Source organism: Aythya marila (genome assembly GCF_965140915.1).
Source record: "Aythya marila genome assembly, chromosome: 16".
NCBI classification, from domain to species: domain Eukaryota; kingdom Metazoa; phylum Chordata; class Aves; order Anseriformes; family Anatidae; genus Aythya; species Aythya marila.
The window spans coordinates 2986482-3012788 of record NC_139057.1 but is presented as its reverse complement, the minus strand read 5'-3'; the positions used below and the strand labels follow the sequence as shown (position 1 = coordinate 3012788).

Here is a 26307-nt window from a genome sequence, read left to right as displayed (position 1 = left end):
CAACAATTATTAACACCCCTGTTTCTTCATGAAGCTGAGCTCAGTTGCAGAGCTTGCTGTGCTGATTTAAATACTCACATTCCTCTGCTGCCATGAGCAGATGTCACCACATCTTGTTTCTTGCTAGTATAAATGTGCTCTTCAGGCAGAGGAACAGAGCAGGAGGGAGAGCCTTACAAGTCCTTCACCAGCGTGGTGCCATGGCACGTCCAGGCATCTATTCTGTTAGAAGCCTGGCCACGGCTGACTCGGCAGCCCGCTTCCTTGTCACCACGCATGGATCTTGCATTGCACGACTTCTGGGGGTGTCAGCTGAGATGAGGTCTCAGGAAACAAAAATATGCGTGAAAACGGGAAAAGCAGATAAATGTCTGTGTCCCACTATCATGCCACCATATGTGGCTTTCTTTATAGATGTCTCATAGGTAACAAGGATGTAAAGGGAATACAAATTATTAGAGGTAACAAAAGGATACATTAAGACTTTAGCTATGCTCTGATTGCAAATTACATTAATTGGGGGGCAAGAGAGTGCTATGAAATCTGAAGGAAAAAAAATAAGAAGCATTTTCTGAGATGCTGCTTTTCTTCCTGTATGTTCAGTTTCTAAGTGATCTTTTACTGTTTCAAATATCCTTTCCAGGGTAAAGGACTACCAGGACCTCCAGTAAGTAATGAGTCTATTTTTTTAAAAAAAAGATATTTAAATTACTATACTAGCTTTATTGGATACTCTGATTTTATTTTATTTTATTTTTTAATCTGAATGTTACAAACCCATCCCAGGTCTTGGGTCCTTTTTTTCTGCTGGGCAGCAGGATATGAAGTCATGCACGTTGGCAGCCTTGTGGGCTTGTTATATGTACTTTAACCCCAAGGCAGCTGGCCACTGATGTTAATTCAAGGCAGAGCAGCCTTGTTATTGCTGGAAGTGGCCTTTTCTGGAGCAGCTTTTGTTCTGCTGGGGTGTCTCAGAGCTGCCCTGAGTCAGTGGGGATAGATGCTGGCAATGCATGACAATGACAATAGCATGTCCCATGGAAAGGTGGAGTAAAAAGAAAGATGTGCATTGGCAAACCAGTTGTCTGGGTGCGGGCTCCTCTGGGGGATTAAAAAAATGGATACAGCCAGACTGTTTGCTGGGCTTTGGCAGCAGTGAGGTCGCCAATGGTGTAAGGCTTTTTTCTCTGTTCAACAGGGGCCTCCAGGACCCAGTGGGCTTCCAGGTGGAAATGGATTTCGGGGTCCTCCTGTGAGTTTCTTCCACTGTTTGATCCCCATTCACTGAACATACTGCAAACACAGAGGAATAAGGTTCATTTCAGGTTACTTCCACTGATCTGGAAGCATGAAGCACAAGGCATTGCGAGCTCTGCATATGCCCACAGGCGATGCTATTCCTTGTACGAGCTTGTGCGGTGTCACTCCAGTCAACCAGTGCCGTGCCAAAGACACGCAGCTGCTTGCAGCCCTGTCTTCTTTTATCAACGATGAGTAACAGCAAAAGAGCAGCCAATGTCATGAGAACAGAGGTCAGTCACCACTGCTGTGTGCTTTCAGCATCCTCAGTAAGCAGCTGTTGAGCAGAGTGGGTCTGGTCTGAGGGAGCCCATTCTGCAGAAGGATACCATCATTTTTGTATGCTCACAGCTCCATTGGAGAGGTACAGAGACAGTAGAAGCTGGGATGTAGGTACACAATATGCTCTTCCATCCTCCTCTGTATACTTCTATTTGCTATTCTCTTCACAGCTGTGAAAGCCTCTGCAGACTAAAGGGTACAATTTAGTCCAATTAGAAATAGCTTGCCTCACATTCACAAATATGCAGTGGTATTTGGTAGCTATCCTTCCTCTTCTTTCACATTTTTATCTAAATGTTTAAGAAAATAAATTCTTTATCTTTTTCTTTTTTAGGGTCCTTATGGCCTTCCAGGATTCCCAGGGCCTCCTGGACCACCCGGACCTCCCGTAAGTTGAGACTTACAAATAAATATGAGAAACTTGCCATGGGGAATCCAAAATTTTCACCTTGCTGCCAGCATGTGTGTGTTTCATTTGCTGAAATTGCCACAAGCACTCCCTCTCTGGGCTAAGTTTCAGCAGTCTCTAAACACTAAGCCTCAAGGAGAGTACTGATACTTCACTGGCTGCACTTCAGTGTGTGGGTTATCCCCTGTTTATTATTTGTTCTGTAAGGGGTGGAGGAACCCAATGATGTCCAGGCTTTATGGCATAGGGAGATCACAGGATAGCCTTTTAGTTCTCTCAAGTAAAATTTATATGGTTGCTTGGATCATTATGGGATTTATCTTTACCTCCTTTCAAAATATCAGGTCCTGGGACCACATTTAATGTAGTGACCTATTCCACACTCTCAAAAGGTCATGTATCTGCCAGTTTAGTACTATCTAAGCCTAGAGAGCTTGTAAATTGCTATCCTAGAGCGGTATTGTGTAGTCCCACTGTGCTGACGATGCTGGGCTCTGGACAGACATTCAGCCATCTGGGCAGCATTTGTAGCCTAGTTTCCCATGTCCTTCAGAGGACAAACAGGGAAATATTTATTGCTGGCATGTCCCTTAGAGGTAACTTGTGTGCCTGAGACATCCCTGACTGGGAGCCCCTGCTACAGGTACAGACTCCACCAGGAGCCTGTAGGTGTGTTCATAGGTGTTTTCTTGCAGTGCCTTACTAAGGGGTCTGGAAAACAGCAAATTTCTGTTTTGGATTTCCAGGAGTTTCTTTGGAGGTCCAAATAGGATCAGGAGGGTTTGCCCCCAAACCCAAAGGAGGGCCAGGCACAGCTGCTCTCCTCAAATTGTTGGCATGAGGCTCAAGGATCTTTCCCAGGCTCATCTGTGCATTTCCAGGGGATAGTTCATGTCTGACCATTTTGAGGACCAGTGCAGCTCATAACAGTTCTGGGACTGCATTTTACACCACGTGGTTAGGTACCTGCCTTGTGCTGATTCAGCTGATCTGGGTTTGCAAACTGCATTTTCTAGAGATAATATTTCTTCCTTGTGGTTGTCTAGATATATTTAAAAGACCACATTTTATGAATTTCAGGGCCTTCCAGGCATCTTTCCTGATGGCGGTGGGGACATCCAGGTAGGCTTTTCTTTATGTAACATGAGAATATTTTTTGTTATAATCCCTGATGTGGCTTTTCATTGACATACTTGGGTGAAGGTCAGAGCTCTTAACGTGCACTGTTCAGCCCTGCAGACAAGGGTCTAAACTGCCATATCACAGGGTGCATAAGTGTTGCATGAGTAGGTGTTTGCAAGACTGAAATGTCCTTTCAAGAAGGTAGCCATGCTAGTGTTGAATTTTTGCTTGATCTTTGCTTTCCGGTTTGCTTCCTAAAGTGCAGGTTTTGCGTACATTCTGCATCTACAAAACAACTTTAGCAGTTGGCAAGTGACAACAGCTTTTCACGCATCTGTTTCCAATCCTGCTTTGCAAGAGAAAAGGTCATGCGTGTGGCACTGTTTATTTCCATGGATGGTGGCACTGGGTTCCTGTGGGCATATGCTTTGTTTAGACTTCCTTCCTTATGAGAATGTCTTGATTCCTTTCTTCCAAGGGAGAGAAGGGAGCGTTAAGTCCATGAACGATGGAAATGACATTTCCAGATTTCGCAGCTGTTGTTGTGACAGCATCTTTGGTTTTCTAATTGGCGTGCCCCAAAAAAACTCAGAGTTGGTTTAGGCTACCTTATGGCAAGTCACATGAAAGTTAATAGAAAAGGATACCACTTCTGCAATTTTAATTTATGTTACCCTGTGGAATATACTAGAAAATTAAATTCTTGCTACAGACATGTAGCCTGAAGTTTTATTAAAAGAAAAAAATAAACAAGTGAAAGAAAAGCCGCAGAAGAAGATCTTGTTCCCTATTTATTCAGCCTTTGGAACCCCCATTAAATTTCCTTGCATGCTCTGATTTGTTTCTAGTTAAATTAGAGTTCCCACCAGGCACTCAACCAGCCCTAGACATTTGCAGACACCAGTATCTTGGTACTTGGGTTAATTTTCTATAGGTCCCCTTCTGATAGGCTCTAATACTTGCCCTTGTTTTGGTTAGGTGAGTGACCTCATGGAAATCAATAGGGGTCAATGTGTGCACAGAATTAAATGTGTTCCTGATGATTTGCAAGGTACCCATCCAGCTTTACTGGGGAATTCTTGGCCTGTGGACAACTGTCAGCCTTCAGAATTTCTCACTGTCCATGCAAGCATGCTCAAAGTGAAGCTGACCAAGCATAAATCATGATTTTTTGGGTTATGAGGGGCCTGAGGACCTGTTTAGGATCCCCTTACCATAGGGAAATGCCAGTGAATATGTTATCCTATGAATGAATTAGTGGATTTAGAGCCAAAACCCACTAATGTTTGTTTCCAGACATGGCCTTTTCCCTTCTTAGCAACAAAACCAGCTTCCATGGATGCACTGTGTGTATTTGACAAACCAGATTGTTTCTGTTTCTTGCAGTGCCCAGCCCTGTGCCCACCGGGTCCTCCAGGTCCTCCGGGAATGCCAGGGTTCAAGGTAAGAAAAATGCCATCTGCAGATACAAGGGTCTACCTCCCAAAATAAATGGGATAAAATTATATTATCAAATATATCTCCTGGGATAAAATTATTTTACATGCTGTACATGTCTCCTGTAGACTCCACACCTCTCCAAACCAGCCATGCATTTACTTGGTTTTATGGTGTCAAAGCAGAAAACCCCTAAAGCAGCCGGGTGTGTAGCAAGAGGATGAGGGCGCCTGATCCTGTCCTTTTTTCATGCTGTTCCCTCACTCATAACAATAGCTGCTCTGCCACCAAAATAAATCCTGCAAAGTGCCAAGGCCCAACAAGTTTGTGAGTGCTCTTCCTTCAGCAAGAGGTTTTATATCCTCAAAGTACCTGCGTGTGCTTACAGGATGAGTTGTTTTGTGGCTCCATCCACTGCAGGACCACAAGCCTTTGTTAGACATGGGTTATGACTACTGATTTGGACTACTGACATTCATTCCTAAAAATTAGAATCATAGAATCATAGAATCATAGAATCATAGAATCATAGAATATCCTGAGTTGGAAGGGACCCTTAAGGATCATCAAGTCCAACTCTTGACACCGCACAGGTCTACCCAAAAGTTCAGACCATGTGCCTAAGTTCACAGTCCAATCTTTTCTTAAATTCAGACAGGCTTGGTGCAGTGACCACTTCCCTGGGGAGCCTGTTCCAGTGTGCAACCACCCTCTCTGTGAAGAACCCCCTCCTGATGTCAAGCCTAAATTTCCCCTGCCTCAGCTTAACCCCGTTCCCGCGGGTCCTGTCACTAGTGTTAATGGAGAAAAGGTCTCCTGCCTCTTGACAACCCCTTGCGAGGAAGTTGTAGACTGTGATGAGGTCCCCCTTCAGCCTCCTCTTCTCCAGGCTGAACAGGCCCAGTGACCTCAGCCGTTCCTCGTACGTCTTCCCCTCAAGGCCTTTCACCATCTTCGTAGCCCTCCTCTGGACACTCTCCAACAGTTTCATGTCCTTTTTATACTGTGGTGCCCAGAACTGCACACAGTACTCGAGGTGAGGCCGCACCAGCGCAGAGTAGAGCGGGAAATTAAATTTACTGTAGCAAGATATAACTTATATGATTAAGTAAAACCTAGTTGTCATTTTATACCCAGTGTAGCACCAGTCAGCTTTCTGTTGTTTGATTCCAGTACATAAATTCTAGCCCTCAGGAAACCTCACTCAGCACTTAAACCTCTCTTTTCTGCACCCTGTGTCATGATTCCTATGAATTCCGTACAGCAGATACACTCCAGCTGAAGTAGTAGTTACTAGGGTTTTTTATCGGGTTTTAGCAGAAGTTAGAACACCTGGGACTTAGTCTCAATTCCCCGTGAACTGAGCTTTTGAATGTCTGTTTGGCCTCTTCGTTGAGTCATTGATTTCATTAGAAGCACACAACGTTTAGAGTATAACTATTCAAAATTCATAGCTTATGAAATGGAAAAAAATATGTGAAACTCTCCAATTATGATGCAAATGATGCACAGGACCTCCTGCACAGTGAGGAATAACATCTACTGTGGCTGAAATTAGTCTGGGTCTCTCCCAACAATAATAGGAAGGGAGCCAAGAAGCAAATTGAATCTGGGCTTATATAAAAGATTTCAGTGGGACGTAGATTTCATTGCAAGCCTGATGATGCCAACATTAAAGATGCCTTTAACAAAAAGAGAGGCTAAAGATGCAGAACACGATTTTCAGAAATGTCGCAGCCCCATTTTCAAAAGTGATAGAAACTGGGTTCTGGAGGCTGACCTGTAATTGAGGATTGCATCCAGAGACCTGACCCTATTCTCAAGGCATTGCATTCTTGAAAACCAAATCTGGGTATTTTCTGAAACAAGATAAATTCGGACCCACTTATATTTAAAGGGATGAACAGGAAGGGTGCGTGACTAGAATTGACCTTGATTCACATATTTACAACAAGTATATAGATTATTTTCCTAGTCCTTTATGTCATGTGGGTTTAGGTCTTGCAGTTATCTAACAAAATCTAAATTTTGAGACAAGTCTGTACTGGCACGTGGATAATCTGAGCTCTTATTTCTAGGGACACACTGGTCACAAAGGAGAACCTGGTGAGATAGGAAAAGAAGGAGAGAAGGTAAACTTCAATCTAAGGGGTGGGGGGACTTTTCTCTTTAAAAGCACCGTACTAAATGGTTTCTTCAGAAGACAGGGAGATGTAAGGCACTTGGCTGAACTGGGAAGGGAAGCTGTGACTAAAATGTACTTGCTTCCATTGCTCTGCATGTATGCCTGTGTGCTAATGCTTCAAGAACATTCCCATTAATAATAATGTTAAGATCAGTTCAACAAGTTAACTCCTATTGTTTCATATGCAGTGGTGTCAGCTCAGGAAAAAAACCCTGCGTTAATCACTCAGGTAAATTCCTGACTGATCCAGTGTTCTTGCACGTAAAAGAAATTGCATATCATGTAGAAGAAAAAACTGAAGCAGAAATCTGGATGGGAGGGAGCTCAAGAAGGAATAAGATGAGAAGGAACCTGGCTTCAGGTTGGCAGGCTGATGCTGTTTCTCTTCTTGTCTAATTAATTTTTCTCTCACAGGGCAACCCTGGCCCGCCAGGTCCTCCAGGCATTCCTGGCAGTGTTGGCCTGCAGGTAACACCTATTTTAAGACTGGTTCCCATGACCTTTTTGCTATGAAATTGAATGCTGCCATCGATCATTTTGCATTGCACAAACAACTCTTGCCTCTCCATTAAAACATATGTGAAATTTGTTGCTGATAAAAGAGTAAAATCATAGTAGATTCGCTGAGCTTTAATTCAGGTCTTGCTTTTGGCACCTCACCTTGGATGAAACATCTGAACAATAGCCACTGTCTTGGTACTCTGGTAGAGCCCTGGACACTTTTGGTTGGGTCTGAGGCTGAGCTCTGGGTTGGCTTGACAGCCTGGCAAGTGGGCTTGAGAGAAGAGGAATGCTGAAAGCATGTCCACGTGGAGTATCTCACCAGTGTCACTTGCTCCAAGATCATCAGTGAAGGGGGAAAGCTGAACTTTCTGCTACACCTCCATGTGTCTTAAGGTTTTGTGTCTTGATGAGTAGCTGTATCATTCTGTTCCACCATTTTGTGTTATAACAGTGATTATGTTTTAACTGATTTGTTTTCTTAATTAGGGCCCAAGAGGACTAAGAGGCCTCCCTGGCCCAATGGGTCCAGCTGGTGACAGGGTAAGAAAAACATTCTTCTTATTTCTCTCCCTCCACCACCAATTTGTCCTGTCCAGATGGCAGGTGTCCATTTGTCCTGAATGAAGAGCATTGGGGAACTTGTAGAGATGCAAAGTTCAGTCTATTTCCTGCACACCCACTAAACAAAACAACCATCCAAAGGCAGGATGAGTCTACAGACCTGAGGAATTGACAGGGTCAAGCCCACTGTTGATTTAAACATTCAGATAAGGACAAAATTCTGTCCTTGCAGGACTGACAGTGCTAAAGAATCTTGAAAAAAAAAGAAAAGAGAAATATATCATGAATGTTTCACTTTTTGTTTTGTCTCTTTACAACCAAAAGCCAAAGAACTGATGTACAAAGATTTTCAGGACATGGAAAGCCTCATCAGTGAGAACAGGGTCAATCTCTGCCTCATTATGGTTCTGGACATTTGCCAGGTTCCCTTGACCATTGGCCTAGAGACTGAATGGTTTTGAGTTTGATAAAGTCGTGCATTTATTTAGGAACAAGTGTGTTAGCAAGATATCAGGCCTGTGAATGATATCAGTGTATTGCAGACATAATGGTGGGGAGATCCAGAGTAAAAACCTGCTTGTTCAGAGGGGGATCTTTTTTGCAGGACTGTATTACAAACTATCAAGAAATATGGGCCATCTTTCCAGGGTTTTGTGTGCTTTCTTAGACTGCGGTATAAGGTAGGGATACTGTTACTTTACCCTCTGCCAACACCAGCCTTACAGTGATGTATTATTCTTCGCAGGGTGACATTGGATTCAGAGGGCCACCTGGAATCCCAGGACCTCCAGGGAAAGCTGTATGTATCTGCTTTGCGGCCCCACCTTCCACAACCAAAGCCTAAAGTTGATCCTTCCTGCACTAAACCCTTCACTGCCAATGAACAGGAGGAATATATACCAGTTCCATCAGATTATTGCTGTCACATTTCCCCCCCCCCCCAGTTAAAGCAGTGATATTTCACCTGACCCAGATTTCATGATGTCTTTCCACTTTCCCCATGCTAATTCTGCTAGAATAAGTTCACCACGTTTCCATTGCTCTCTTTTCTTCCCTGAGCATCAGCAGCTGCAGAAGAGTAGTGAGGAAGAATCAGTAAGAATTATCCTGAGTTTACCCCCTTTGGGCCTGGTCCATGCCTAGGTACCCACAGCTCACAAGAACTTTTGCCACAGCCAGAATTAGTCAGTTGTGTATTAAAGATGCAGTCCTCATCCTTTTGCAAAGCTCTGGGAGGAAGCACAAGAGAACACAATCTGTAGACGTACCTATGGTTAGACCCCGGTACCCTCCTTAGAGTGCCCAAATACTGGCTGCAGCTCCAGAATTATGGCCTAAGAACATTTACCACTGGCCTGCCACCTAGTTTTTCTTCAGCACGGATAATGTGACATCCACTTCACACCAGTCACCTTCACCTATTTATAGCAGCCAACGCTGCAATCTGTATTGACCCAAAAGCAGTATCACCCCCTGGGGACCGTTCCCTAGTCTTGGCAATTATGGAGGAAATTCATCTGAACTGAAAGAAAATGAGGAGCTTACTGTCCATTGAACATTTAATTACAACAGGCAGAATCTAGACAGCAAACGTGAAAGTTTTTCTCCTGCCCTGTTTCTGGTAAAAGAAAATGCTTCAGTAATTGAAGGGGAAGATGGTCTCTGCCCTGTGGGATTGCTTGCAAGGCTGTTGCTGCAATTCATCCGAGTGTCAGGAATTACAGAGTGTAACTGAGAAAGTGTAGCTGAGCTCCTAGGGGAATGTGTTCGATCACTCTTCTGCTTATGCCAGCAAACAGCACAAAAAACTTCATCATGTACACTCTTGAAACATTTGTCTTTGTCGCTGTGATGAAGATGCTTGATGGCTTTTCCCCTTTTGTCCTAGGGAGACCAAGGAAACAAAGGACCTCAAGGATTCAGAGGACCTAAAGGTGACACTGTAAGTGCAGTAAAACATCCGTCTGCTGCAGTGTTGGATGTGGCATTCAAAGCAGTCTGTCTGGCACTTCCTTATGACTTGTCCCCCTTATTTTGTTGGTTTTTTTTTTAGCACTTTGCAGTGTCCGTTCTTAAAGCATGATAAAATTTGAAAACTTGTTATTGGCTGAGAAGTTGGTGCAGGGAGATGATGTTGGCAGGGGCTAACTGGAGTCGTAGCTAGGAGATTGTTTTGTGCTCAGTGTTTTGTGTTTTCTGATATTTTATCTCTCTGTAAACAGGGACTAATTTTTCTTATGTATCCTTCTAAAGTACTGGGGGCACTTTAAACAGGAAAAATTAAATAGTGGTAATGATATTCCTACATGTATTACATTTGTAAAATGAATTGTTATTTTTCTTCAAAATAGAAGATCCTTTAATTCATTCTTTTAGTTGGCTGATATTTAATCTTAGATATTTCCTCTCAAGAACAGCCTGGGTAAAAGAGATGAAAGTATTCCTCGCAGAAATGAGATATTTAAGTCTTACTAAAGATGTCTAAGCAGTAAGATGCCTAAGTGCTTCTTACAGCCCTGAGCACAGAGATAAGATCTTTCATCCCCATCACTAGAAACAATCAAGAATTTTCCCAGGTGCCGCAGCCCCACCAGGGCTCAGTTTTCTGGTGCGTGCTGAAGGAACCACTGTACTTATATGAACAGGACAGGGGACTGTGCAGAGTGAATGAAATGTCCCTGAGGAGTTTGAGTATTATTTTTGTCTACTGATTGTTCGTAAGGGTTGTGTCCTGGATAACACAAGCTTTATTGTTGATTTCTAGGGTAGACCTGGACCAAAAGGAAACCCAGGGGCACGTGGACTCATAGGAGAACCTGTAAGTCAATTAAGCAGGATGTAAATCTCACTCTCTTGCTTGCAGATGACAAGATAAAACATGATAGGAGAAATCTTGCATCATAAAGTCTTTGTTATCAAGGTTCTGCTCTGTGGGTCTATGTAACCTTCAGAATAATCCTGATTGGAATGAGCTCTAGGTGCACTGCTCTTAATGAAAAATTTCCCCATTTCCCAGTACAATTGGAGATGGACCCAGTGCCAAAAGCTTCTTTTTTTGTGAATGTGTTTTGCAAACCAGTATCTGCCTTGTAACCTTAACCTGCGTTGTGTATGGTTGCAGGGCATACCAGGCAAGGATGGACGGGATGGAGCTCCTGGACTCGATGGTGAGAAGGTTTGTAAAATCCTACTTACACACTGTGCAGGAAAGGTTTCTGTTAATGTCCCATGTGAGTTGCAAAGCTTCTGATGCTTGTCAAGAAAAAGCACTGCTGGAAAGCTTTTGCTTCTAGAGAGTTTTCCAACAGTGTAACTAGTGAAGAAGAGTGAAGTTGCTTATACTAATTAATCCCAAGGAAATTCCCTAAAGAAAGAAGATGCACATATGGGCCACGAACATATGATCTAAACTCAGTTTTGCCCCTATACTTCATGGTTCCCATTGGCTGACTTTGGGCCTTCAGAGATGCCTTTCAGAGCTGTCTGCAGAGGCATCTGTTTATTTTAATTGCCTGTAGACAAAGTGCTGTCAGGTACTAGTTGCCTGGTTTTTGAACAGCGATCCCACAGGAACGTGCACCATGTGCTGCAGAGGAATGAAAGTTCTGGGATTATTGAGGCTGGGAGCTGCGAGGGGACTTGGGAAACACCTGGGAGCTCTGAGCACCCAACAGCCTTTGTGTCCAGTGGGTGTCCACCTCCTGTAGGCACAACAGGTCCTGCACATACAGGGAGGGAGAAGATTACAAATGTCTCTATAGGAATCTGTTCCCTGCCTGTGTCAGACCACTTTCCAGTAGCAGAGGGTCCCTGCTAACCTCTCAATATCCACAGGGTGATGCAGCTCGCATGGGTGCTCCTGGAGAGAAGGGGCCAAACGGACTTCCTGTGAGTATGGCACCTCGATGGTCATCTTTTCAAAGGGCCCCTTTTAAACCAAGAGGAAATGTGCATTCCCCACCATACGGATGGGGAGCAGTGTACAAGACAGGATGGAAAAATCTGGAGTAGCATCAAATAGTAATACCCTGGCTTCTGGCCACTCTGGGCCAATTTAAAATCTAAGTCTGAATGGGATTTTCTCTTTCCCATACCAGTGATGTGCATCCCTTACTCAGGGAGATAAAATCTGGGGCACAAGTGACCATGATTCAAGAGTATGCTGAGCTCTGCCCCTGACTTACTAGTGCTTATTGGCAAAATATTTAATGTCTCTTATCTTTCAACTATTTAAACAGAGGTAAAGTATTCCTTTCTTTCTGTCTTACAGAATATTTTGAACACCCCTCAAGGGAGGTTTCCACTGTGGAGAATGTTATTGCTGTTGTTTTATTTGTATATTCCTCCTCTTTGCTCTGACTGTCAAGGAGCAATGTATGTAGAGCAGCTAGGACAGTGAACAAGACAAAAATTGAAGGCATCATTTTCATGGTGAAAGCTGCAGAAATGTAAATCCTCCATTGCTTCAAGCAAACATTGCTTCTTGTGTGTCAAGTCAGACCAGAATAACAAATTTAATAACTTTACTTCTTCTGACACCGCTTTTTTATTTTTTCTTTCATTTTTTTCTTTCAGGGACTGCCTGGAAGAGCAGGTATTAAAGGCTCAAAGGGTGAACCAGTAAGTGAATGTCTCTAATGATGGGTTCTGGTGGGGAAGCCATTAGCCTGTCACAGCAAGGGGGATCGGAGCCCACAGGAATACCAGGAACCTTGCGTAAAGGTGACACAGCAATGACTTAAATGGGCACCCTAAACGTGGCTCCAAAAGAGCATCCCTGTCTCACTGGACCACATCAGCCTGAGATGGGGTATGGTTGCACTGTCCTGGAGCTCACAGCCCTCCCTGGCCACTGGTCCCAGGACAGGACATACTGGTCACCTGTTCTTTAAATGCCCATTGTTTAATTTTCTCTTCTTGTCCTGAAACTGTAAAAGTTTAAAGCTTTTCTTGCTTCCTGACTCATGTTTTAACTTCCTTCTCCGTTTTCCAGCTTGTTGCTGTAGGTAGGACAGAAATGAATCTCTGAAGCTATTCCCTAACAGAGTGTTTGCTTTCTCCTCTGCAGGGCAGTCCTGGAGAGATGGGAGAGGCAGGTCCCTCTGGAGAGCCAGGCATCCCTGTACGTATCCCCATCGCTTACATTTATCATGAGCTCAGCTGAGTGTTTTAAAGCAAACTGTGAAGCTGGAGCTGACACGCTGCTCCTCTGCAGAAAGAAAGCTTTTAGTGACAAGAAAGGTGCTGTGCTGCTTATAACCCATGCAGGTCCATGGTGATGGGCAGTCGCAGGCAGTTTTATGCTTGCAAGGAGCTACCCAGCACGTGTGGTCACCTCCATGCACAGATACTACACTGAGGTCAAAGCCCACCAAGGCAGGTGGTGTAACCTACTGGATTGAAATAATTGGGATCCAAGATTTCACGTTGAGGCTCTTCAATGGGATGGGGAAGGTGGATTTGCTGCTCCCAAATGACATGTCTGACTTTGGTGTTGGTTGACAGGGCGATGTCGGTATTCCTGGTGAGAGAGGTCTGCCGGGACCCAGAGGAGCAACTGTAAGTACAACGCTGCTTGTAAACCAAACAGATACTAAAGGAGCCACATTCTCTAATTGTATTGTCCCTGGGGACTTTCAGCAGCAGAGGAATTATGATCCTGTAAAATGGTCAGATTCTGCTCTTGCTGACAGCCCTGTGCAAATGCAAAGCGATTCCTTCAATTTCCTTTGGCAAAGAAAGCTGAAGCTGCCCAAGCAGTTAGTGAGGAGAGACTGAGCAGTGAGCAGATCCCTGATTAAACAGTGATAATGAAGTTCAGCCTGAGCTGAATGCCAGTTGCTAATGAAGCAAAACTGTTAAGCTATTTCAATGTACGTAGCCACCAACATATGAAATCTGTCCCATTCCTGTATCACTTTCCTTGGAGCAGTAGAGGTGTATGGCAAAACCAAAACCCATGCAAGCACTGGAAAGCCTGCAAATTGCCACCCTGAATGACAGGAACTTAAAACATGTTAAAAAGTTGGTAGACCTGCTGGGAATCTTTTGCCAGAAAGGCACGTAACTGCAAAGCTTTTCACAACTGCTTGAAAACACCCCGAAGCTCTCAAACATACGGTGCAAAGCCAAAACAGTTTTCAGGTGGGAATCTGCTCACACATTTCATCACCCACCCCCAATACTGCAGCAGCTTTATCTTGCTGAGAGCCTGTAGGTGTGAGCCACTAGGAAACCAACCCATGTACAGCTCTAGCAGTTTTTGTGTTTACTCTCTGAACTGACAGCTTTGTGAAACTTCTGGGCTAGAAACCAGTGTGGTCCTCAATGGAGCATTTTGTTCCCACATTCATTGCGTTTCTTGCATCAACCCAGAGCTAAAGAAATAAAAAGCCACGGGAGTTGCAATGTAAACCTGAAAATAACTGCATGGCTGCCTGTTGTGTCCCATCTGAACAGCAAGGATCATAAAAAAGTGATATAAGGATGATAAAAACTTGATTTTGTTCATAATACTGAAGATTCGAGGGTACCATTTATTTTCTCATTCCCCAGCTAGTGCTGCCATTGTGGTTGGACCTGACCTTCCAGTGGTTTTGTTGGGCTTTTTTTTATTTTATTTTCATTCATTAATCTCATTTTGAAATCCAGAAGCCTACAGCAGGTCTAACGTGATTTCTGGTATGTGCCACTTGAAAGAAATTGAACAGTATAATGATTTATGGTTTGTGAGCAGTTGCTCTTTAGATGGCCAGGGAGAGGGAAAAAATCAGCCTTAGAAATAAACTCAATTAATAATGTTTGCTTTTATGTTGGCAATTTTTCATCAAAATCACCAGCCCCACACAAGGTATTGGATTGTTATAGCTAAAGAACAAATGCAATTGAGCTGATTACATTGGTGCAGGCTTCTGACATGGATGCAATAGCATTTGAGCCATGCTTCTTTCTAATTTCTGATTTGTGTTGGTAGAGTTCTAATTTATACGAAATGTCGTTAAGCCTAGGCTGTTCTAAGAGAGATGCAGGATTTGTCCAGTGTTGTGTTAAGACTGTCTGGCTCAGAACAATTTGAATCTGTCACAGCAAATCAAGGGTTTCTTCCCATTCAGAGGCTGTCAGATTTTATCCGGTACCACAACTTTAAAGCAGGAGTACAAGAGAGTCATTTCTGACATAATTTAATGTAACTGTCTTAGAGCTCTGTCTATAATTCTTAAAGTTTGTCTTTAAACTACAAGCAGAAAACAGAAGCAGCCACAGACATACCTGAGCAGTCGTCTGGCTCATTGAAGATGATGCTGTGCTGTTCCAGCAGATGGGCTCCTTCTGGACAAACCCTGTTTTTTGTACACAGCTACAACCACAGTTGGTCTCAAGACCCAGGCAGGGATAAGGGCAACTGGTTTAGGTTGTACATCGAGTCACACATCACAAGAGGATTTCCTCTTCCTCTTGGTGATGACCAGAAAAAAAAATTATGTGAAACACTGGGTGTTCAGATACCAGTGTGAATTTGTAGGGCTAACAATCAGGGAAAAAATACTTAGGGAAAAAATACCGATGCCATTTTGCACAGGGCACACCTTTGCTGCAATCCAGTAGAAGGTTGGGTTCTTGGGTACAGTGGACAGGCTGTGCTGACTGATCCTCCATCTGCAGCAGCCAGTTTGGAATTGATTTGTGTCCCTTCACACTGCAGAGATGGCTGTGAAATGGTCCAAGCAAGTGGATGCAATTGTCATTTTTCATGTCTAAGTGCATGCAGCCCATTTTACAGCAGTTCCTTACAGAACTGGATCGACCAAAAGCAGAACATTGGGATAGCAGATCCCCTTTAATGTATATTGTTTGTGCTCTGTCGTGCCTACATCTTTTGCTGACACTGATCTGTACTATTCAGGTGTATGGTATGTTCCTAATCATTAGCATATATATAGACAAGCATTTTTATTTGGTAACAAAATCATATTTTTACTAACAGCATTATTTTTATTTAGTAAAATACAAATTTCAGTTCACACCAACACCACTGTAATGGCTGTATCAGCAACGCCACTGGGAAGAGTGTTCTGCAGTACGTCACAGCATACTTTCTGTCTGGTAGAATTGAGCCAATTTAACTGCACAATTGACACATCTGGCCCTGAATGGCTCCTTACCAAAGCTTATTCTTCTCTTTGCAGGGCCCACTTGGTCTCCAAGGCCCGATAGGAGCTCCTGGTGTCCGAGGCTTCCAGGTTGGTATGCTGACCAGGGCAATTTGCCGTGCATCCCGTTCTGGTGGGCTGCTGCTTCCTGCAAACATTTGGCAAGGCAATTATTTGGTGGCAACAGCTGATGGGAAGAAATGTCTCACCTTGCCAGGACCAGGTTACCACCTTTGTAACACATGCAGTAGAAAGAACACGACCAGATAAGCTGCCTGCTGGAACCAGTGATATTTAGTATTTTTATATAAGAAGGGTTTGAGCTTGATCTACGTGAGGACACCTTACTGTCTTCTCCACCCTCAGCCTGTATTTCTTCAGTGAACTCCTTTCCCCCTCTGTTGCTCTGGGGGCTCTATTTCCTCGTGCCCTCTCCAAAGGAGTGTTCACAACCACTCTCCATTCCCCTGTGAACAGGCTCAGAAATGGTGTTTGCATCTGAGATCATCTCGATCAGGGGTTACAGGTGTGAAGTTACCAGCAGAAGGCTGGAGCACCTTGTCAGTGTGGTCGACCAGTTGCGACGCATGGTGGGGCAGAAGTCAAAGTTGTACCAACCATGCAAGCGGTCCCTAGGTCCTGGGGAATCAAGGAGAGGGAAGAACTGAGACAAACAACCCTTTCAGACCTTTTATGGGTACTGCTGAACTCAGGGATGTCAAGATGTGCAGGGTTTCCTGTCACTTTAAGCTCTAACTCTCTTTTTTGTTGTTTTCCTAACAGGGTCCTAAAGGTGCCAGTGGGGAACCTGGCCTTCCTGGTCCAACTGGAATTCGGGGAGAGTTTGGTGACAGGGTAAGGAGAAGATAATATCTGTACCTAATTCCTGTGTGGGTGATGTGAAATCAGAGCATAACAGACACGATGTAGCTGGCGTCATTACATCAAGCACAAGTAGACTTGGTAAAAGGCTGGTCCACTGGGGGCATCCCAGCCCACCCTTTAACTGCTGAATGCCCAAGGCAGACCAAGATGGCAGGGAACAGAATTCATGCATCCCCTCTTTTGTCTCACTTCATATTCCTGTCCTTGTTTCCAATTAAGCTCAGGAACTCCCACTATTTTTAGACAGGATGGATTGCTTAAAAGAGACTCTGGAATCCTATCCTAGCCAGAAAAGACAATTGTTTTTTCTGCTCTGTGTGCTTATTTCACCAACGACTAGCTCCACATGGACATATGAGAGCTGATTCATGCGTTTTTGTTTTTCAGATGCTTGATTAGGGTTTCTGGATTTTTTTAAATTACGTTTTGCTCAGAGATTTTGTTCTAAACAGCAACACACCTGGACCCCACACCTCAGAATAAATCCAACTTTTTATTTAAATGAATTCATTCTCATTTAAAAGAAGCCAGCAGAGCAGAGTGAATGGCATTTGTTCAGGGCTTGCAGGAGAACAGTAGCTGTGTGTTCGTCAGCAGCCTTGACTCCAGCTTTAAGGTGAAGTTTCTGTGTAAACGATCGCTGCGGCACCACGGGGATTTCACAAAGACCCTTCTGTGCAGGCTCCGGGCAGGTTTAAAAAAGCCCCTTAGTCGGAGGGACTGTGAGCCTAGAAGTGTAAAACAGGAGGGTCATTGTGGAGCCGTGGGGTCCTGCCCAAATTCATAGCTTTGCTGTGGTGAAAAATGTGTGTTCAGAGGGTCAGAGGCCCCTGCACAGAGCTGCCAGTTATCCAGAAAGCTGCTTCGAGCACAGGGAGAGAACATTTTATGCCTAAAAAAAAGGGGGGCCAGGAGCAAATAAAAATCTAGGCTTTATTTCTGGCTCTGAAGTTAAATGTAATTACTCTAAGATGTAATTCTTCATTGTTTCTTAAGCCCCCAGTTCTTTAACAGTTTTCCCCAGGAAAACATGCTGCAGCAAGTTAGGATAACCCCAGAAAACATAATATGAATGTTCTCAATATAAAATGAATGTTCTCATTTATTTCATACCATGAGTAAATTCACTTTCCTTCTGACATCATCCAGTGTGGAAGGCAGAGATCAGTCACCCACCAGCACCATTCGGGACCTCACTTTTTAATATGCAGATTTGTAAAGTTGCTATTTCAGTCGTGATAGCAAGATGACAATGATGAAAAACAGAAGGGCAGAAGAAAAACAGAATTCCTGCCCCAGGATGGATAGGAAAGATTAGTTTTGTGAAACGGGTGTAAAAGACTATGATGTAAAGCACAGAATTAATTTTAGCTTCATTTAGGAAACAGAGGAAGATGGTATGAAAAAAGGTCAGTGTGGATAACCCACGCTAGGCAGGGGGGAGCAGTGCATTGCCAAAACACTTCAGGAAGGGCCTGGAAGGATGAGGACTCAGGGAGGAGAGGAGCACCAGGCCTGAGTGGGATCCTGCCTGGGCTGCGGTGGGATGAGGCTGAGGACCTGCCCTACAGCACGCACTGGTGACTGCAGAGTGCGCTACAAGGCTAACAGGGATGCTCACGATCCCTTTATTTCTGAGAAATATGAATGAGATTTGATCCCTCCTACTTCAGTTAGCAGGCTCCTTCCCAGCCCCTTGCTGTGTGAATGAATGTGTGAAGGGTGAGGAGAAAAGCACTTTGAGCTCATTTGTCGTCTTTTACTTATTTTCAGGGCCCTACCGGTGTTACTGGTCCCAAAGGTAACCAGGTAAGTGTAGCTGATCTTTGTGATGAATTTCATGCTGCAGTCAACAGAGACATTCAAACCATAGCTGAGGTGCAGCCTTTGAGACCACAGCCTGCTTTTCCTTCCCTCAAACTAAAGTATTCAGGAGCAGACACCAATAAAACACTTTTTGTTCTATTTTTTTGATGCTGGCAAGAGAGATATAGTCTGTTCTGATGGAGACATAAGAAAATGCAGCAATAAAAATGCTGGACTCTTGTTTATTTTGTAACCATAAGGCACGCCGTATATAAGCTCCTCACATTAGTGTTCCTCCTGAGTTAAGTTTGGAAGCTCAGCTTTTCACCAGGGCTGTTCCTGTGACTAATGGAGAGGATTTGTCCTAGCCTCGGAGCTTGGCAGGCTAATAGACTAATTTAATCTTTTATTTTGTGCTGCTTAGCTTCCACAGCTGGATCCATCTCAGTGATGAGCTTTTGAGACAGTTTTCATCAAATGTATAGCTTATGTCTGACGTTGTTTTAGCAATGCCTGATGTTGTTTTTGCAGAAAACAAGTGCTTTGCCAACAAGCGTTGCGTGTTTTGTTTACCAGCTTCAGTGCCTGTGAGGTCTGTTGTGTTGCTAAGGCAAAGACCAAGCTGACCTCTGTTTGTCTTGAAATAACTTCCTCTCTAAAGCCATATAGTCGCCATAACGATGTTCATCATCTGCTCTAATCGCCGTGTAATAAGGAGAGTGCAGTGGTTTGTGTTGCCTCCGACGCCTGACTTGCACGCGCTGCTGTCACCACGTTAATTCTTTTATCTCTCTTTCAGGGCATTGCTGGAGCAGATGGCCTCCCAGGTGACAAAGGAGAACTGGTAGGTGTCCTTGCATTGAATTCTCAGATAATAGAGGGGTCTGGAGAACCGTGGTTCAAGAACCAATAAGATCAGTTAGAATTAACCATCCAAGAGCTCCAACCACCATCATCAGACCACTGACTGCAAAAAGAAGGCAACCCAACCCTGTGGGTCCCTTCCAACTCAGGATATTCTATGGTTTTATGATTTTTCCAGCCATAATATTCTGGGCACGTCAGCTCCCCTAGTCCCTTCAGGAGGAACTGGCTGGGTAGCCAGATGGTGTGGCCTTCGCCGAGCTGCGGCACGTCAGCACTTTTTGTCATTTTGCTCCTCAGCGCAGCAGGGCGCCATGGGCACTGCTCTGTCCCTGGGAGGTTTTGTCCATCTGGAGAAGTGGCCAGGCTGCGTTCAGTGCTGCCACCCAGGGCAGCCTGTTAGTGTCAGGGTGCCGGGTCCAGTCGTGTAAGGGCTGGATCAGGCCTCCTGGCCACTTTGCTAGGGACCAACACGTGTGTAACATCATCACTGCTTCCTGCATCTTGCAGAGCAGGAGATTTGAGTTTGGATGCATGTTTTCTGCAGGATTGTTCTTTCATATCTCCCTTTCCTTTCTAACAGGGTCCCTATGGTCCCCCTGGCCAAAAAGGAGAGGTATGTATCAGGCCTTGCAGACTTGTGCCCAGTAACATTTTGTTTATAAACATAGTTATTGTATCTTTCCATGATGTATCTCCACAAACTATCTTCTAAACACACATGGTCAGCCTGATCAGTTAGACAGACTTGAAGAAAGGCTTAATTAATCCCCGTGAGAAAATAATGGACCATGTCTCGTGTTGCGTTGTTTAATTTTCTTCTTCTTTATTACAGCCAGGAAAAAGAGGAGAACTTGGTCCCAAAGGTGTCCAGGGACCTAACGGGACAGCTGGAGTTCCAGGGATTCCAGGACACCCAGGGCCCATGGGCCATCAGGGGGAGCAAGGCGTTCCTGGCATCACGGGAAAACCTGGGCCTCCTGTAAGTATTGTTTTGTGTTATTTGCATCCATTGGAAGGGGCTGCAAGTCACAGTGGTCATTGCAAAAGTGAATTAGAAGTTTAAATATACAATTCCTAACCAGTACTTCAAATGTTAGGCTTCTGTCTCAGTCCAGAACATGTTTAATTACTCAGGAAAGGCCAAGTAAGCCTCAGATTAAATATCTGGCCTTAAACATTAAAATTAATTTCTGCCATTAATGTTGTGACAAAGCTCCTAAATTGAAGCCATCATCTTTTGAAGAGGAGGAACAAAAACTCATCTTCATGCAGGATCCTACGCTTCTTATTGAGCTGCTGGAAATGAGTTTCATGTCCTGAAGCTTCTGTCAGTGATAATTATCAACAATGTGCTTTTTATAAGGCAACATTCTTCTGTTAATTGCAGGGCAAAGAGGCCAGTGAACAACATATAAGAGAACTCTGCGGGGAGATGATAAATGGTGAGTATTACTGGGAGAAAACTCACTTCAATTACCATATTTAGCTGAAGATGAGGAGATCCCAAACATAAGACAGCTGCTGAGATCTGTTATTTTTTCTACTTTAATTAGGAAAAATGTGCTGATGTTTAATGTAGAGAAATTATTCAGGAGGTCACCATTTGTCTGGGTTGTCTCATTATTCTGAAATTAGTGTTTTTTAAATGATTCATCAGGGCAATACACAAAGCATGCTGAAAGAATCTTTGACAGAGCTGGCAGTACACGTGGGCAAGTGTGTCCCCCAGCCTGCATCGTTCTGCGCTTCAGCTCCTACCTCCTCCTTCCAGCTTGCCTCTCCCTGGCACACTGTGCCTCCCTGGAGCAGGCACCAGGCAGGTGCCAGCTCCCAAGAAGAGGCCTTCTTTCTTTGAACTTAATGTATTTCTTTTAGAGATTACGTTCAGCATTGCTTGTTTCAGAAAATTTGTTTTGAGTATTTTTTTCCAGAACACTCATTATCTTTTTAAGTGGTTTAGGAACCAGGAAAATATTAATGGCTTAAAACACCTAGAGATTTCTGACCAAAATCTCCCTCAGTGGATATTAAAATGTTGCGGATGAGCTGACAGGACAGATTCTGCAGTGTTTAGTTGCTTCCTGCCAGAAGCTCCAAGTGTGGAGGAGTGGCAGGGGGCAAGATCTGCACAAGCGTGCATCTCTGCTTTGTTGCCAGATACCCAGTTCTCAACTGTTCCCTCAGTTAAGCACATTTGAGGGTAAATGATAATTAGCTGAGCAAAGGGTGAAAATGTTGGACATGCAGTTTTTAATTTAGGTGTGTTTTGTTTTTTTTTTTCCTTTTTCAGATCAAATTGCCCAGTTAGCTGCTAACCTGAGGAAGCCCTTGTCTCCAGGAATGACGGGTCGGCCTGGCCCAGCTGGGCCCCCCGGTCCTCCTGGGGCTACGGGAAGCGTTGGGCATCCCGGTGCTCGTGGGCCTCCTGGCTACAGGGGGCCAACAGGAGAGCTCGGGGATCCTGGTCCCAGAGGTAAGTGAGGCTGAACCAAGCCCTTTCTCTTTGATGCCCACTGAAACAAAATGACAAACTTGTACTGATTGCAGCAGTGGAGAGGAATGAATCAGGCCTTTGGCAGCCTGAGTTCTGGAGGGCAGTTCTGCTCGCACCTTTTAGGATGCAATGCGAGCAGAGATCTTAGTAGTATCCTGAGGATTTTGAGTTCCTCTTCATCTTTTCCCTCCCTGTCCTCAGATCTGGCTGCTGTATACAACTCTTTGCTGAAATTGTCTGTTTGTGATTAAAGGTGACACTGGTGAAAAGGGAGATAAAGGACCCGTTGGACAAGGTATCGATGGACCCGACGGCGATCAAGGACTTCAAGGTAAGGCTGTGCAAATAATTTAATGAACCATAACTAAAGTAAAGGCAAAAGAACAGGTCTGCATGTTTTTGGCACTATGTTGTAGTCCCTTTGTCCATGTAACGGTTACAGTAGGGTTGTTTTCCTCTGGGTACAGCAGGTGCACACAATTTGAACAGTGGAATTTAACTAGTACATCCCCTCTCTGCACCATTCCCATCTAGTCCTAAATGTTTTGGAGAATGTTTTAGAAAAAAGGCAGCTGGGACAACCAGACTCCTCATTTGTTCTTGGTTCCTTCCACTAATGGCTGTGAAAGGTCAGGAGCTTTTATAGATTTGAAGGTCAGGACCTTTCAGAACTACTCTCAAGTGGTTGCCAGTATCAGCAGGTTATTATTGTCAGTGGCACTTCATACATAATAATCACTTAGCTGATATACTACTTATCATCTGGTTTAAAGGTGTGTAACACCAGCGAGGTTCTGGCTTCAGATTAGAATCATTCCTGCTGCCTGTTTCCTGCACTCTGGGTCTAGAGGGACATTTGTCTTTGCAATGCTCTGATACAGACTGCCTGCAGTGAAAACAGCATGCAGGACTAGCAGCAATAGTCCTGCAAAACTGAATTCATGTCTCTGGCTTAAACAAGTTCTGCAGAGAAATCAGGGATGTTACTTCATTTTGCCAGAAATAAATATAACTTCTTAGTCTACAGCTGTAGAGTACAGTGGTGTTACTGCTCTGTATTTGGCTATAGTCCCATAAATCCTTTATCAGAGGACTCAAAGATTCATTTCTGCAAATTAATGAATATCTATTAGAAAGTTTGAAAGTATATTTTTTATTTTGCTTGCCTATTAAAGCAGTTTTTCTAATTGTGATTACATCTTCGCAATGAATAAGTTACAAGCACTAAAACCAGGCTCTGCATCCATATAGTTTCATAAAAACAGAATATATATATTCATTTCTCTCAGATTTTTCCATAGAATAATTGCATTAATACATAAATATCTTCTTTTCCAAAGCAAGTAAAAAGATGCTATTTTTATATATTAGATATTGAGAGCATTTGTCCTATTCATGAAATGTAAGATGTAGTATAAGAATAGTAGATGCAATTAAGGAAAACAGTCAGGCACCATTTCTTTATCGCAATTAAGATGAGAATGCAGGTTTATAGATCATCTGTTCATATAGCTGTCCTTTGAGGAAACAGAATCTTATTTTACAGTATTGAAAAAAGTTTCAGTAGCTTCTTGTTATAGAAATAACTTGTCAAAAAAAAAAGAATAGCTCAAGTTTGCCCAAAGCAAAAATAGTTTTTGCCAATAAACAAAATGTATTTCACCCTAAGAAAATTTTTGAAATTAGACACAGGTATACAGGAAGTTACTTATCTGTAGTACCAAGGAGGTTCTGTGTCATCACTCACTACTCTCTTTCCCTTATTCAGAGTCTTAATTATGATTAGACTTTGAGAGGTGCAATGAACTGAAGCAGCAAAATGCCGCTGCCTCCTACTAGGGACTGGGAAGTAGGGATAGACACAAGCGCTCCTATTGGCACAGTCAGCAAGCTGTGAGCTCACACAGCGGGAGCATCCCTTGAGCTAACTTTTCAGAGACCCTGCAAAATAATTCTGATTACAAATTAACCATTGTCATTCATGAAGTCACACACTAAGGTAAACACACTGGTCAGCAAAAGTCAAAACAGACACATGCAGTGACAAAAGTGCAATGCTAAACATCTGCCTTCAGCTGTACTCGGGTAATTCCAGTAAACCAAAAGATACCCTGAAAAAATCCAACACATGTACTCCAGATTCAGGCCAAATTTATTCAACACCTTGCACTCAACAGGCTGTAACAAGTCTGATAAACAGACACTCCAAGTATATTAAGAACTCTAAAAGTAATATATATTTATACTACTTTTACATATGTATATATAAGTTTATATAGTTATATATGTATGTATATATCTTTTTTTAGATGAAAGGCAGGAAATATTTCATTTAATGTTTTTCCCCTTCTTGTTTAGGACTTCCTGGTGTACCTGGAATTAGTAAAAATGGTCGTGACGGTGCTCAGGGTGAACCCGGTCTTCCAGGGGATCCTGGTACTCCTGGTGCTATTGGGGCTCAGGGAACTCCAGGAATATGCGACACATCGGCTTGCATGGGAGCTGTTGGAGCATCAACTTCCAAAAAATCATAAAACAGTACAAGAAGTGGAGAAGTGACTGAATATTTAAATAAAGAGTGCATTGTAAGAAAACAGAATCTTCCTAGTGATAAATGGACAGATGTTCCTTCTATTATATTAAGTGGAGACTTTGACACAGTCATTCAGTTCTATGAAAAAGAAAGCATCAGATGACAACTGTAATTAAAGATGCTTTATGAGTATTTTTTCCTCCCCCGATTATTTTCCAGAATTTTTATTGCTAAACAACCTCACCTTCCCTTTCTCCCTTTGCTGAAGAGACCTGCGAGAGGAAGCATTCCTTTCCACCATCATCTCCCTAGCTGTCCTAAAGATCACCATGGCTATTCTGCATAAAAGTTTGAGCCTTGGCAATTGAATTCTTGGTGCTGCTCCTACTGACTTCAGTTACACAGGTTTGTGCACTACGTCTGCACCATTAAGGTATTCAAGCACCTGGCTGCTACTTACTTCAGTGGCAGTTAGGCATTTAAATAGCCAGTATTTGAATATCTTAATATTCTGGGCAAAGAACATAGCTTATGGATACGCTGTCTGTTTTCAGACTGCATCTCACATAGCAAATACTAAGCCCTTGCAATCAAATTCTGCAAAAGGTGCAATGTATATATTTTAACTTACAGGGGAGAGCTTTTGTACATTTCCATATGATAATAAAGGAAGTTAAGTAACAGCATTTTCACGACCTCTACGTAAGCTATTTGCACAGTAATTGTGAATAAAACCCCAAATAAGAAAGGATGCTCTTCTAAAGTTCAGCCAAAAAAAAACAACTGTATGAACTGTTGTAAAAATAAAAGGAGATTTTTTTTAACCTTTTCTTTGTGCTGTTATAAGTGTCGTTATACACATCAAATGCTCAGATGAACTCTATATTCCAAAACTGGTTTTACTAGGACTGTTTGGAAATAAAATGCTGCAAAATTGTCAATATCCGTGATTTAAAATAGTATTTATTTTGAGATCTTTTTGTACTTTAAAACCTGCTGGCATCATCTATTATCACCAAAATTAATAAAGCCACTTTCAGCTCACACAATAGTCTATCTCTGCCCTAAATGCTGAAGCTTATGAACAATAGAGACATATTAATCTTTAAATACTAAAATAGTTTGTGCATTTAATAATCTGCTGGTTATAATGTGCCATTTTTGGACTTACCAGTACAAGAAACTGCTGGGCAGTTGTGTGAGAGGCATTAAAGTAATGCACCACTATAAAAACAATGGTAATAGCTTTACATTACTCTTTAGAGTGATGAATGTTAAATTATGCATGGCAAACATGAACCCCATAATAGCAGCACAGTTGTAACTATGCACTTACTCGATTAACCAACATAACCTTTAAACTTTTAATCAGAAAAAAAAGGGCATTATAATATGGTACCTTTAATTCCTTTTTACATTTAAAGAATACATTTGCCTCTAGTCATTAAAATAACAGAATAGGTTGATGTTCTACAAGTCCTAACTATACTGTATCACCTTAAAAAAAAATAAAGGAAGAAGAGCACAACCACAAACAGAAAAAGAGCAAAAAGAGAAAAATAAGGCATCACGACAATTTCTTATTGCCTCTAGTCCCAAAGCCCCTTTAACAGAACACTGATTTATATTGCTGGCAGTCAATTTTCATTTCCATTTTGAATGAAGACTGTTTTCTGTTAAGCTCTATTTATGCATTTTTACAAGTTATATTTTGAAAGTCACTCCTGGAGCATATCAAATTCATCACAATCAGATGAATCCCAGCATATAAAC

The 26307-nt window shown here is 42.9% G+C and overlaps 1 protein-coding gene across 1 annotated transcript in view; it reads left to right on the top strand.

The window, feature by feature from the left end:
• COL9A3 (collagen type IX alpha 3 chain) overlaps positions 1–26295 on the top strand; it is a 37887-nt gene extending 11592 nt beyond the window's left edge. Inside the window, exons 7-32 of the mRNA XM_082773516.1 lie at positions 644–667; positions 1199–1252; positions 1916–1969; positions 3071–3112; positions 4499–4555; positions 6628–6681; positions 7149–7202; positions 7725–7778; positions 8545–8598; positions 9688–9741; positions 10564–10617; positions 10921–10974; positions 11634–11687; positions 12375–12419; positions 12868–12921; positions 13305–13358; positions 15986–16039; positions 16733–16804; positions 18608–18643; positions 19440–19484; positions 20088–20120; positions 20340–20486; positions 20895–20949; positions 21798–21980; positions 22255–22332; positions 24360–26295. Of these exons, the coding sequence (XP_082629642.1) occupies positions 644–667; positions 1199–1252; positions 1916–1969; positions 3071–3112; positions 4499–4555; positions 6628–6681; positions 7149–7202; positions 7725–7778; positions 8545–8598; positions 9688–9741; positions 10564–10617; positions 10921–10974; positions 11634–11687; positions 12375–12419; positions 12868–12921; positions 13305–13358; positions 15986–16039; positions 16733–16804; positions 18608–18643; positions 19440–19484; positions 20088–20120; positions 20340–20486; positions 20895–20949; positions 21798–21980; positions 22255–22332; positions 24360–24535 (1695 nt within the window). The 3' untranslated portion in view covers positions 24536–26295. The remainder of the gene's footprint in view (positions 1–643; positions 668–1198; positions 1253–1915; positions 1970–3070; positions 3113–4498; positions 4556–6627; positions 6682–7148; positions 7203–7724; positions 7779–8544; positions 8599–9687; positions 9742–10563; positions 10618–10920; positions 10975–11633; positions 11688–12374; positions 12420–12867; positions 12922–13304; positions 13359–15985; positions 16040–16732; positions 16805–18607; positions 18644–19439; positions 19485–20087; positions 20121–20339; positions 20487–20894; positions 20950–21797; positions 21981–22254; positions 22333–24359) is intronic.
• The last annotated feature ends 12 nt before the right edge of the window (positions 26296–26307 follow it).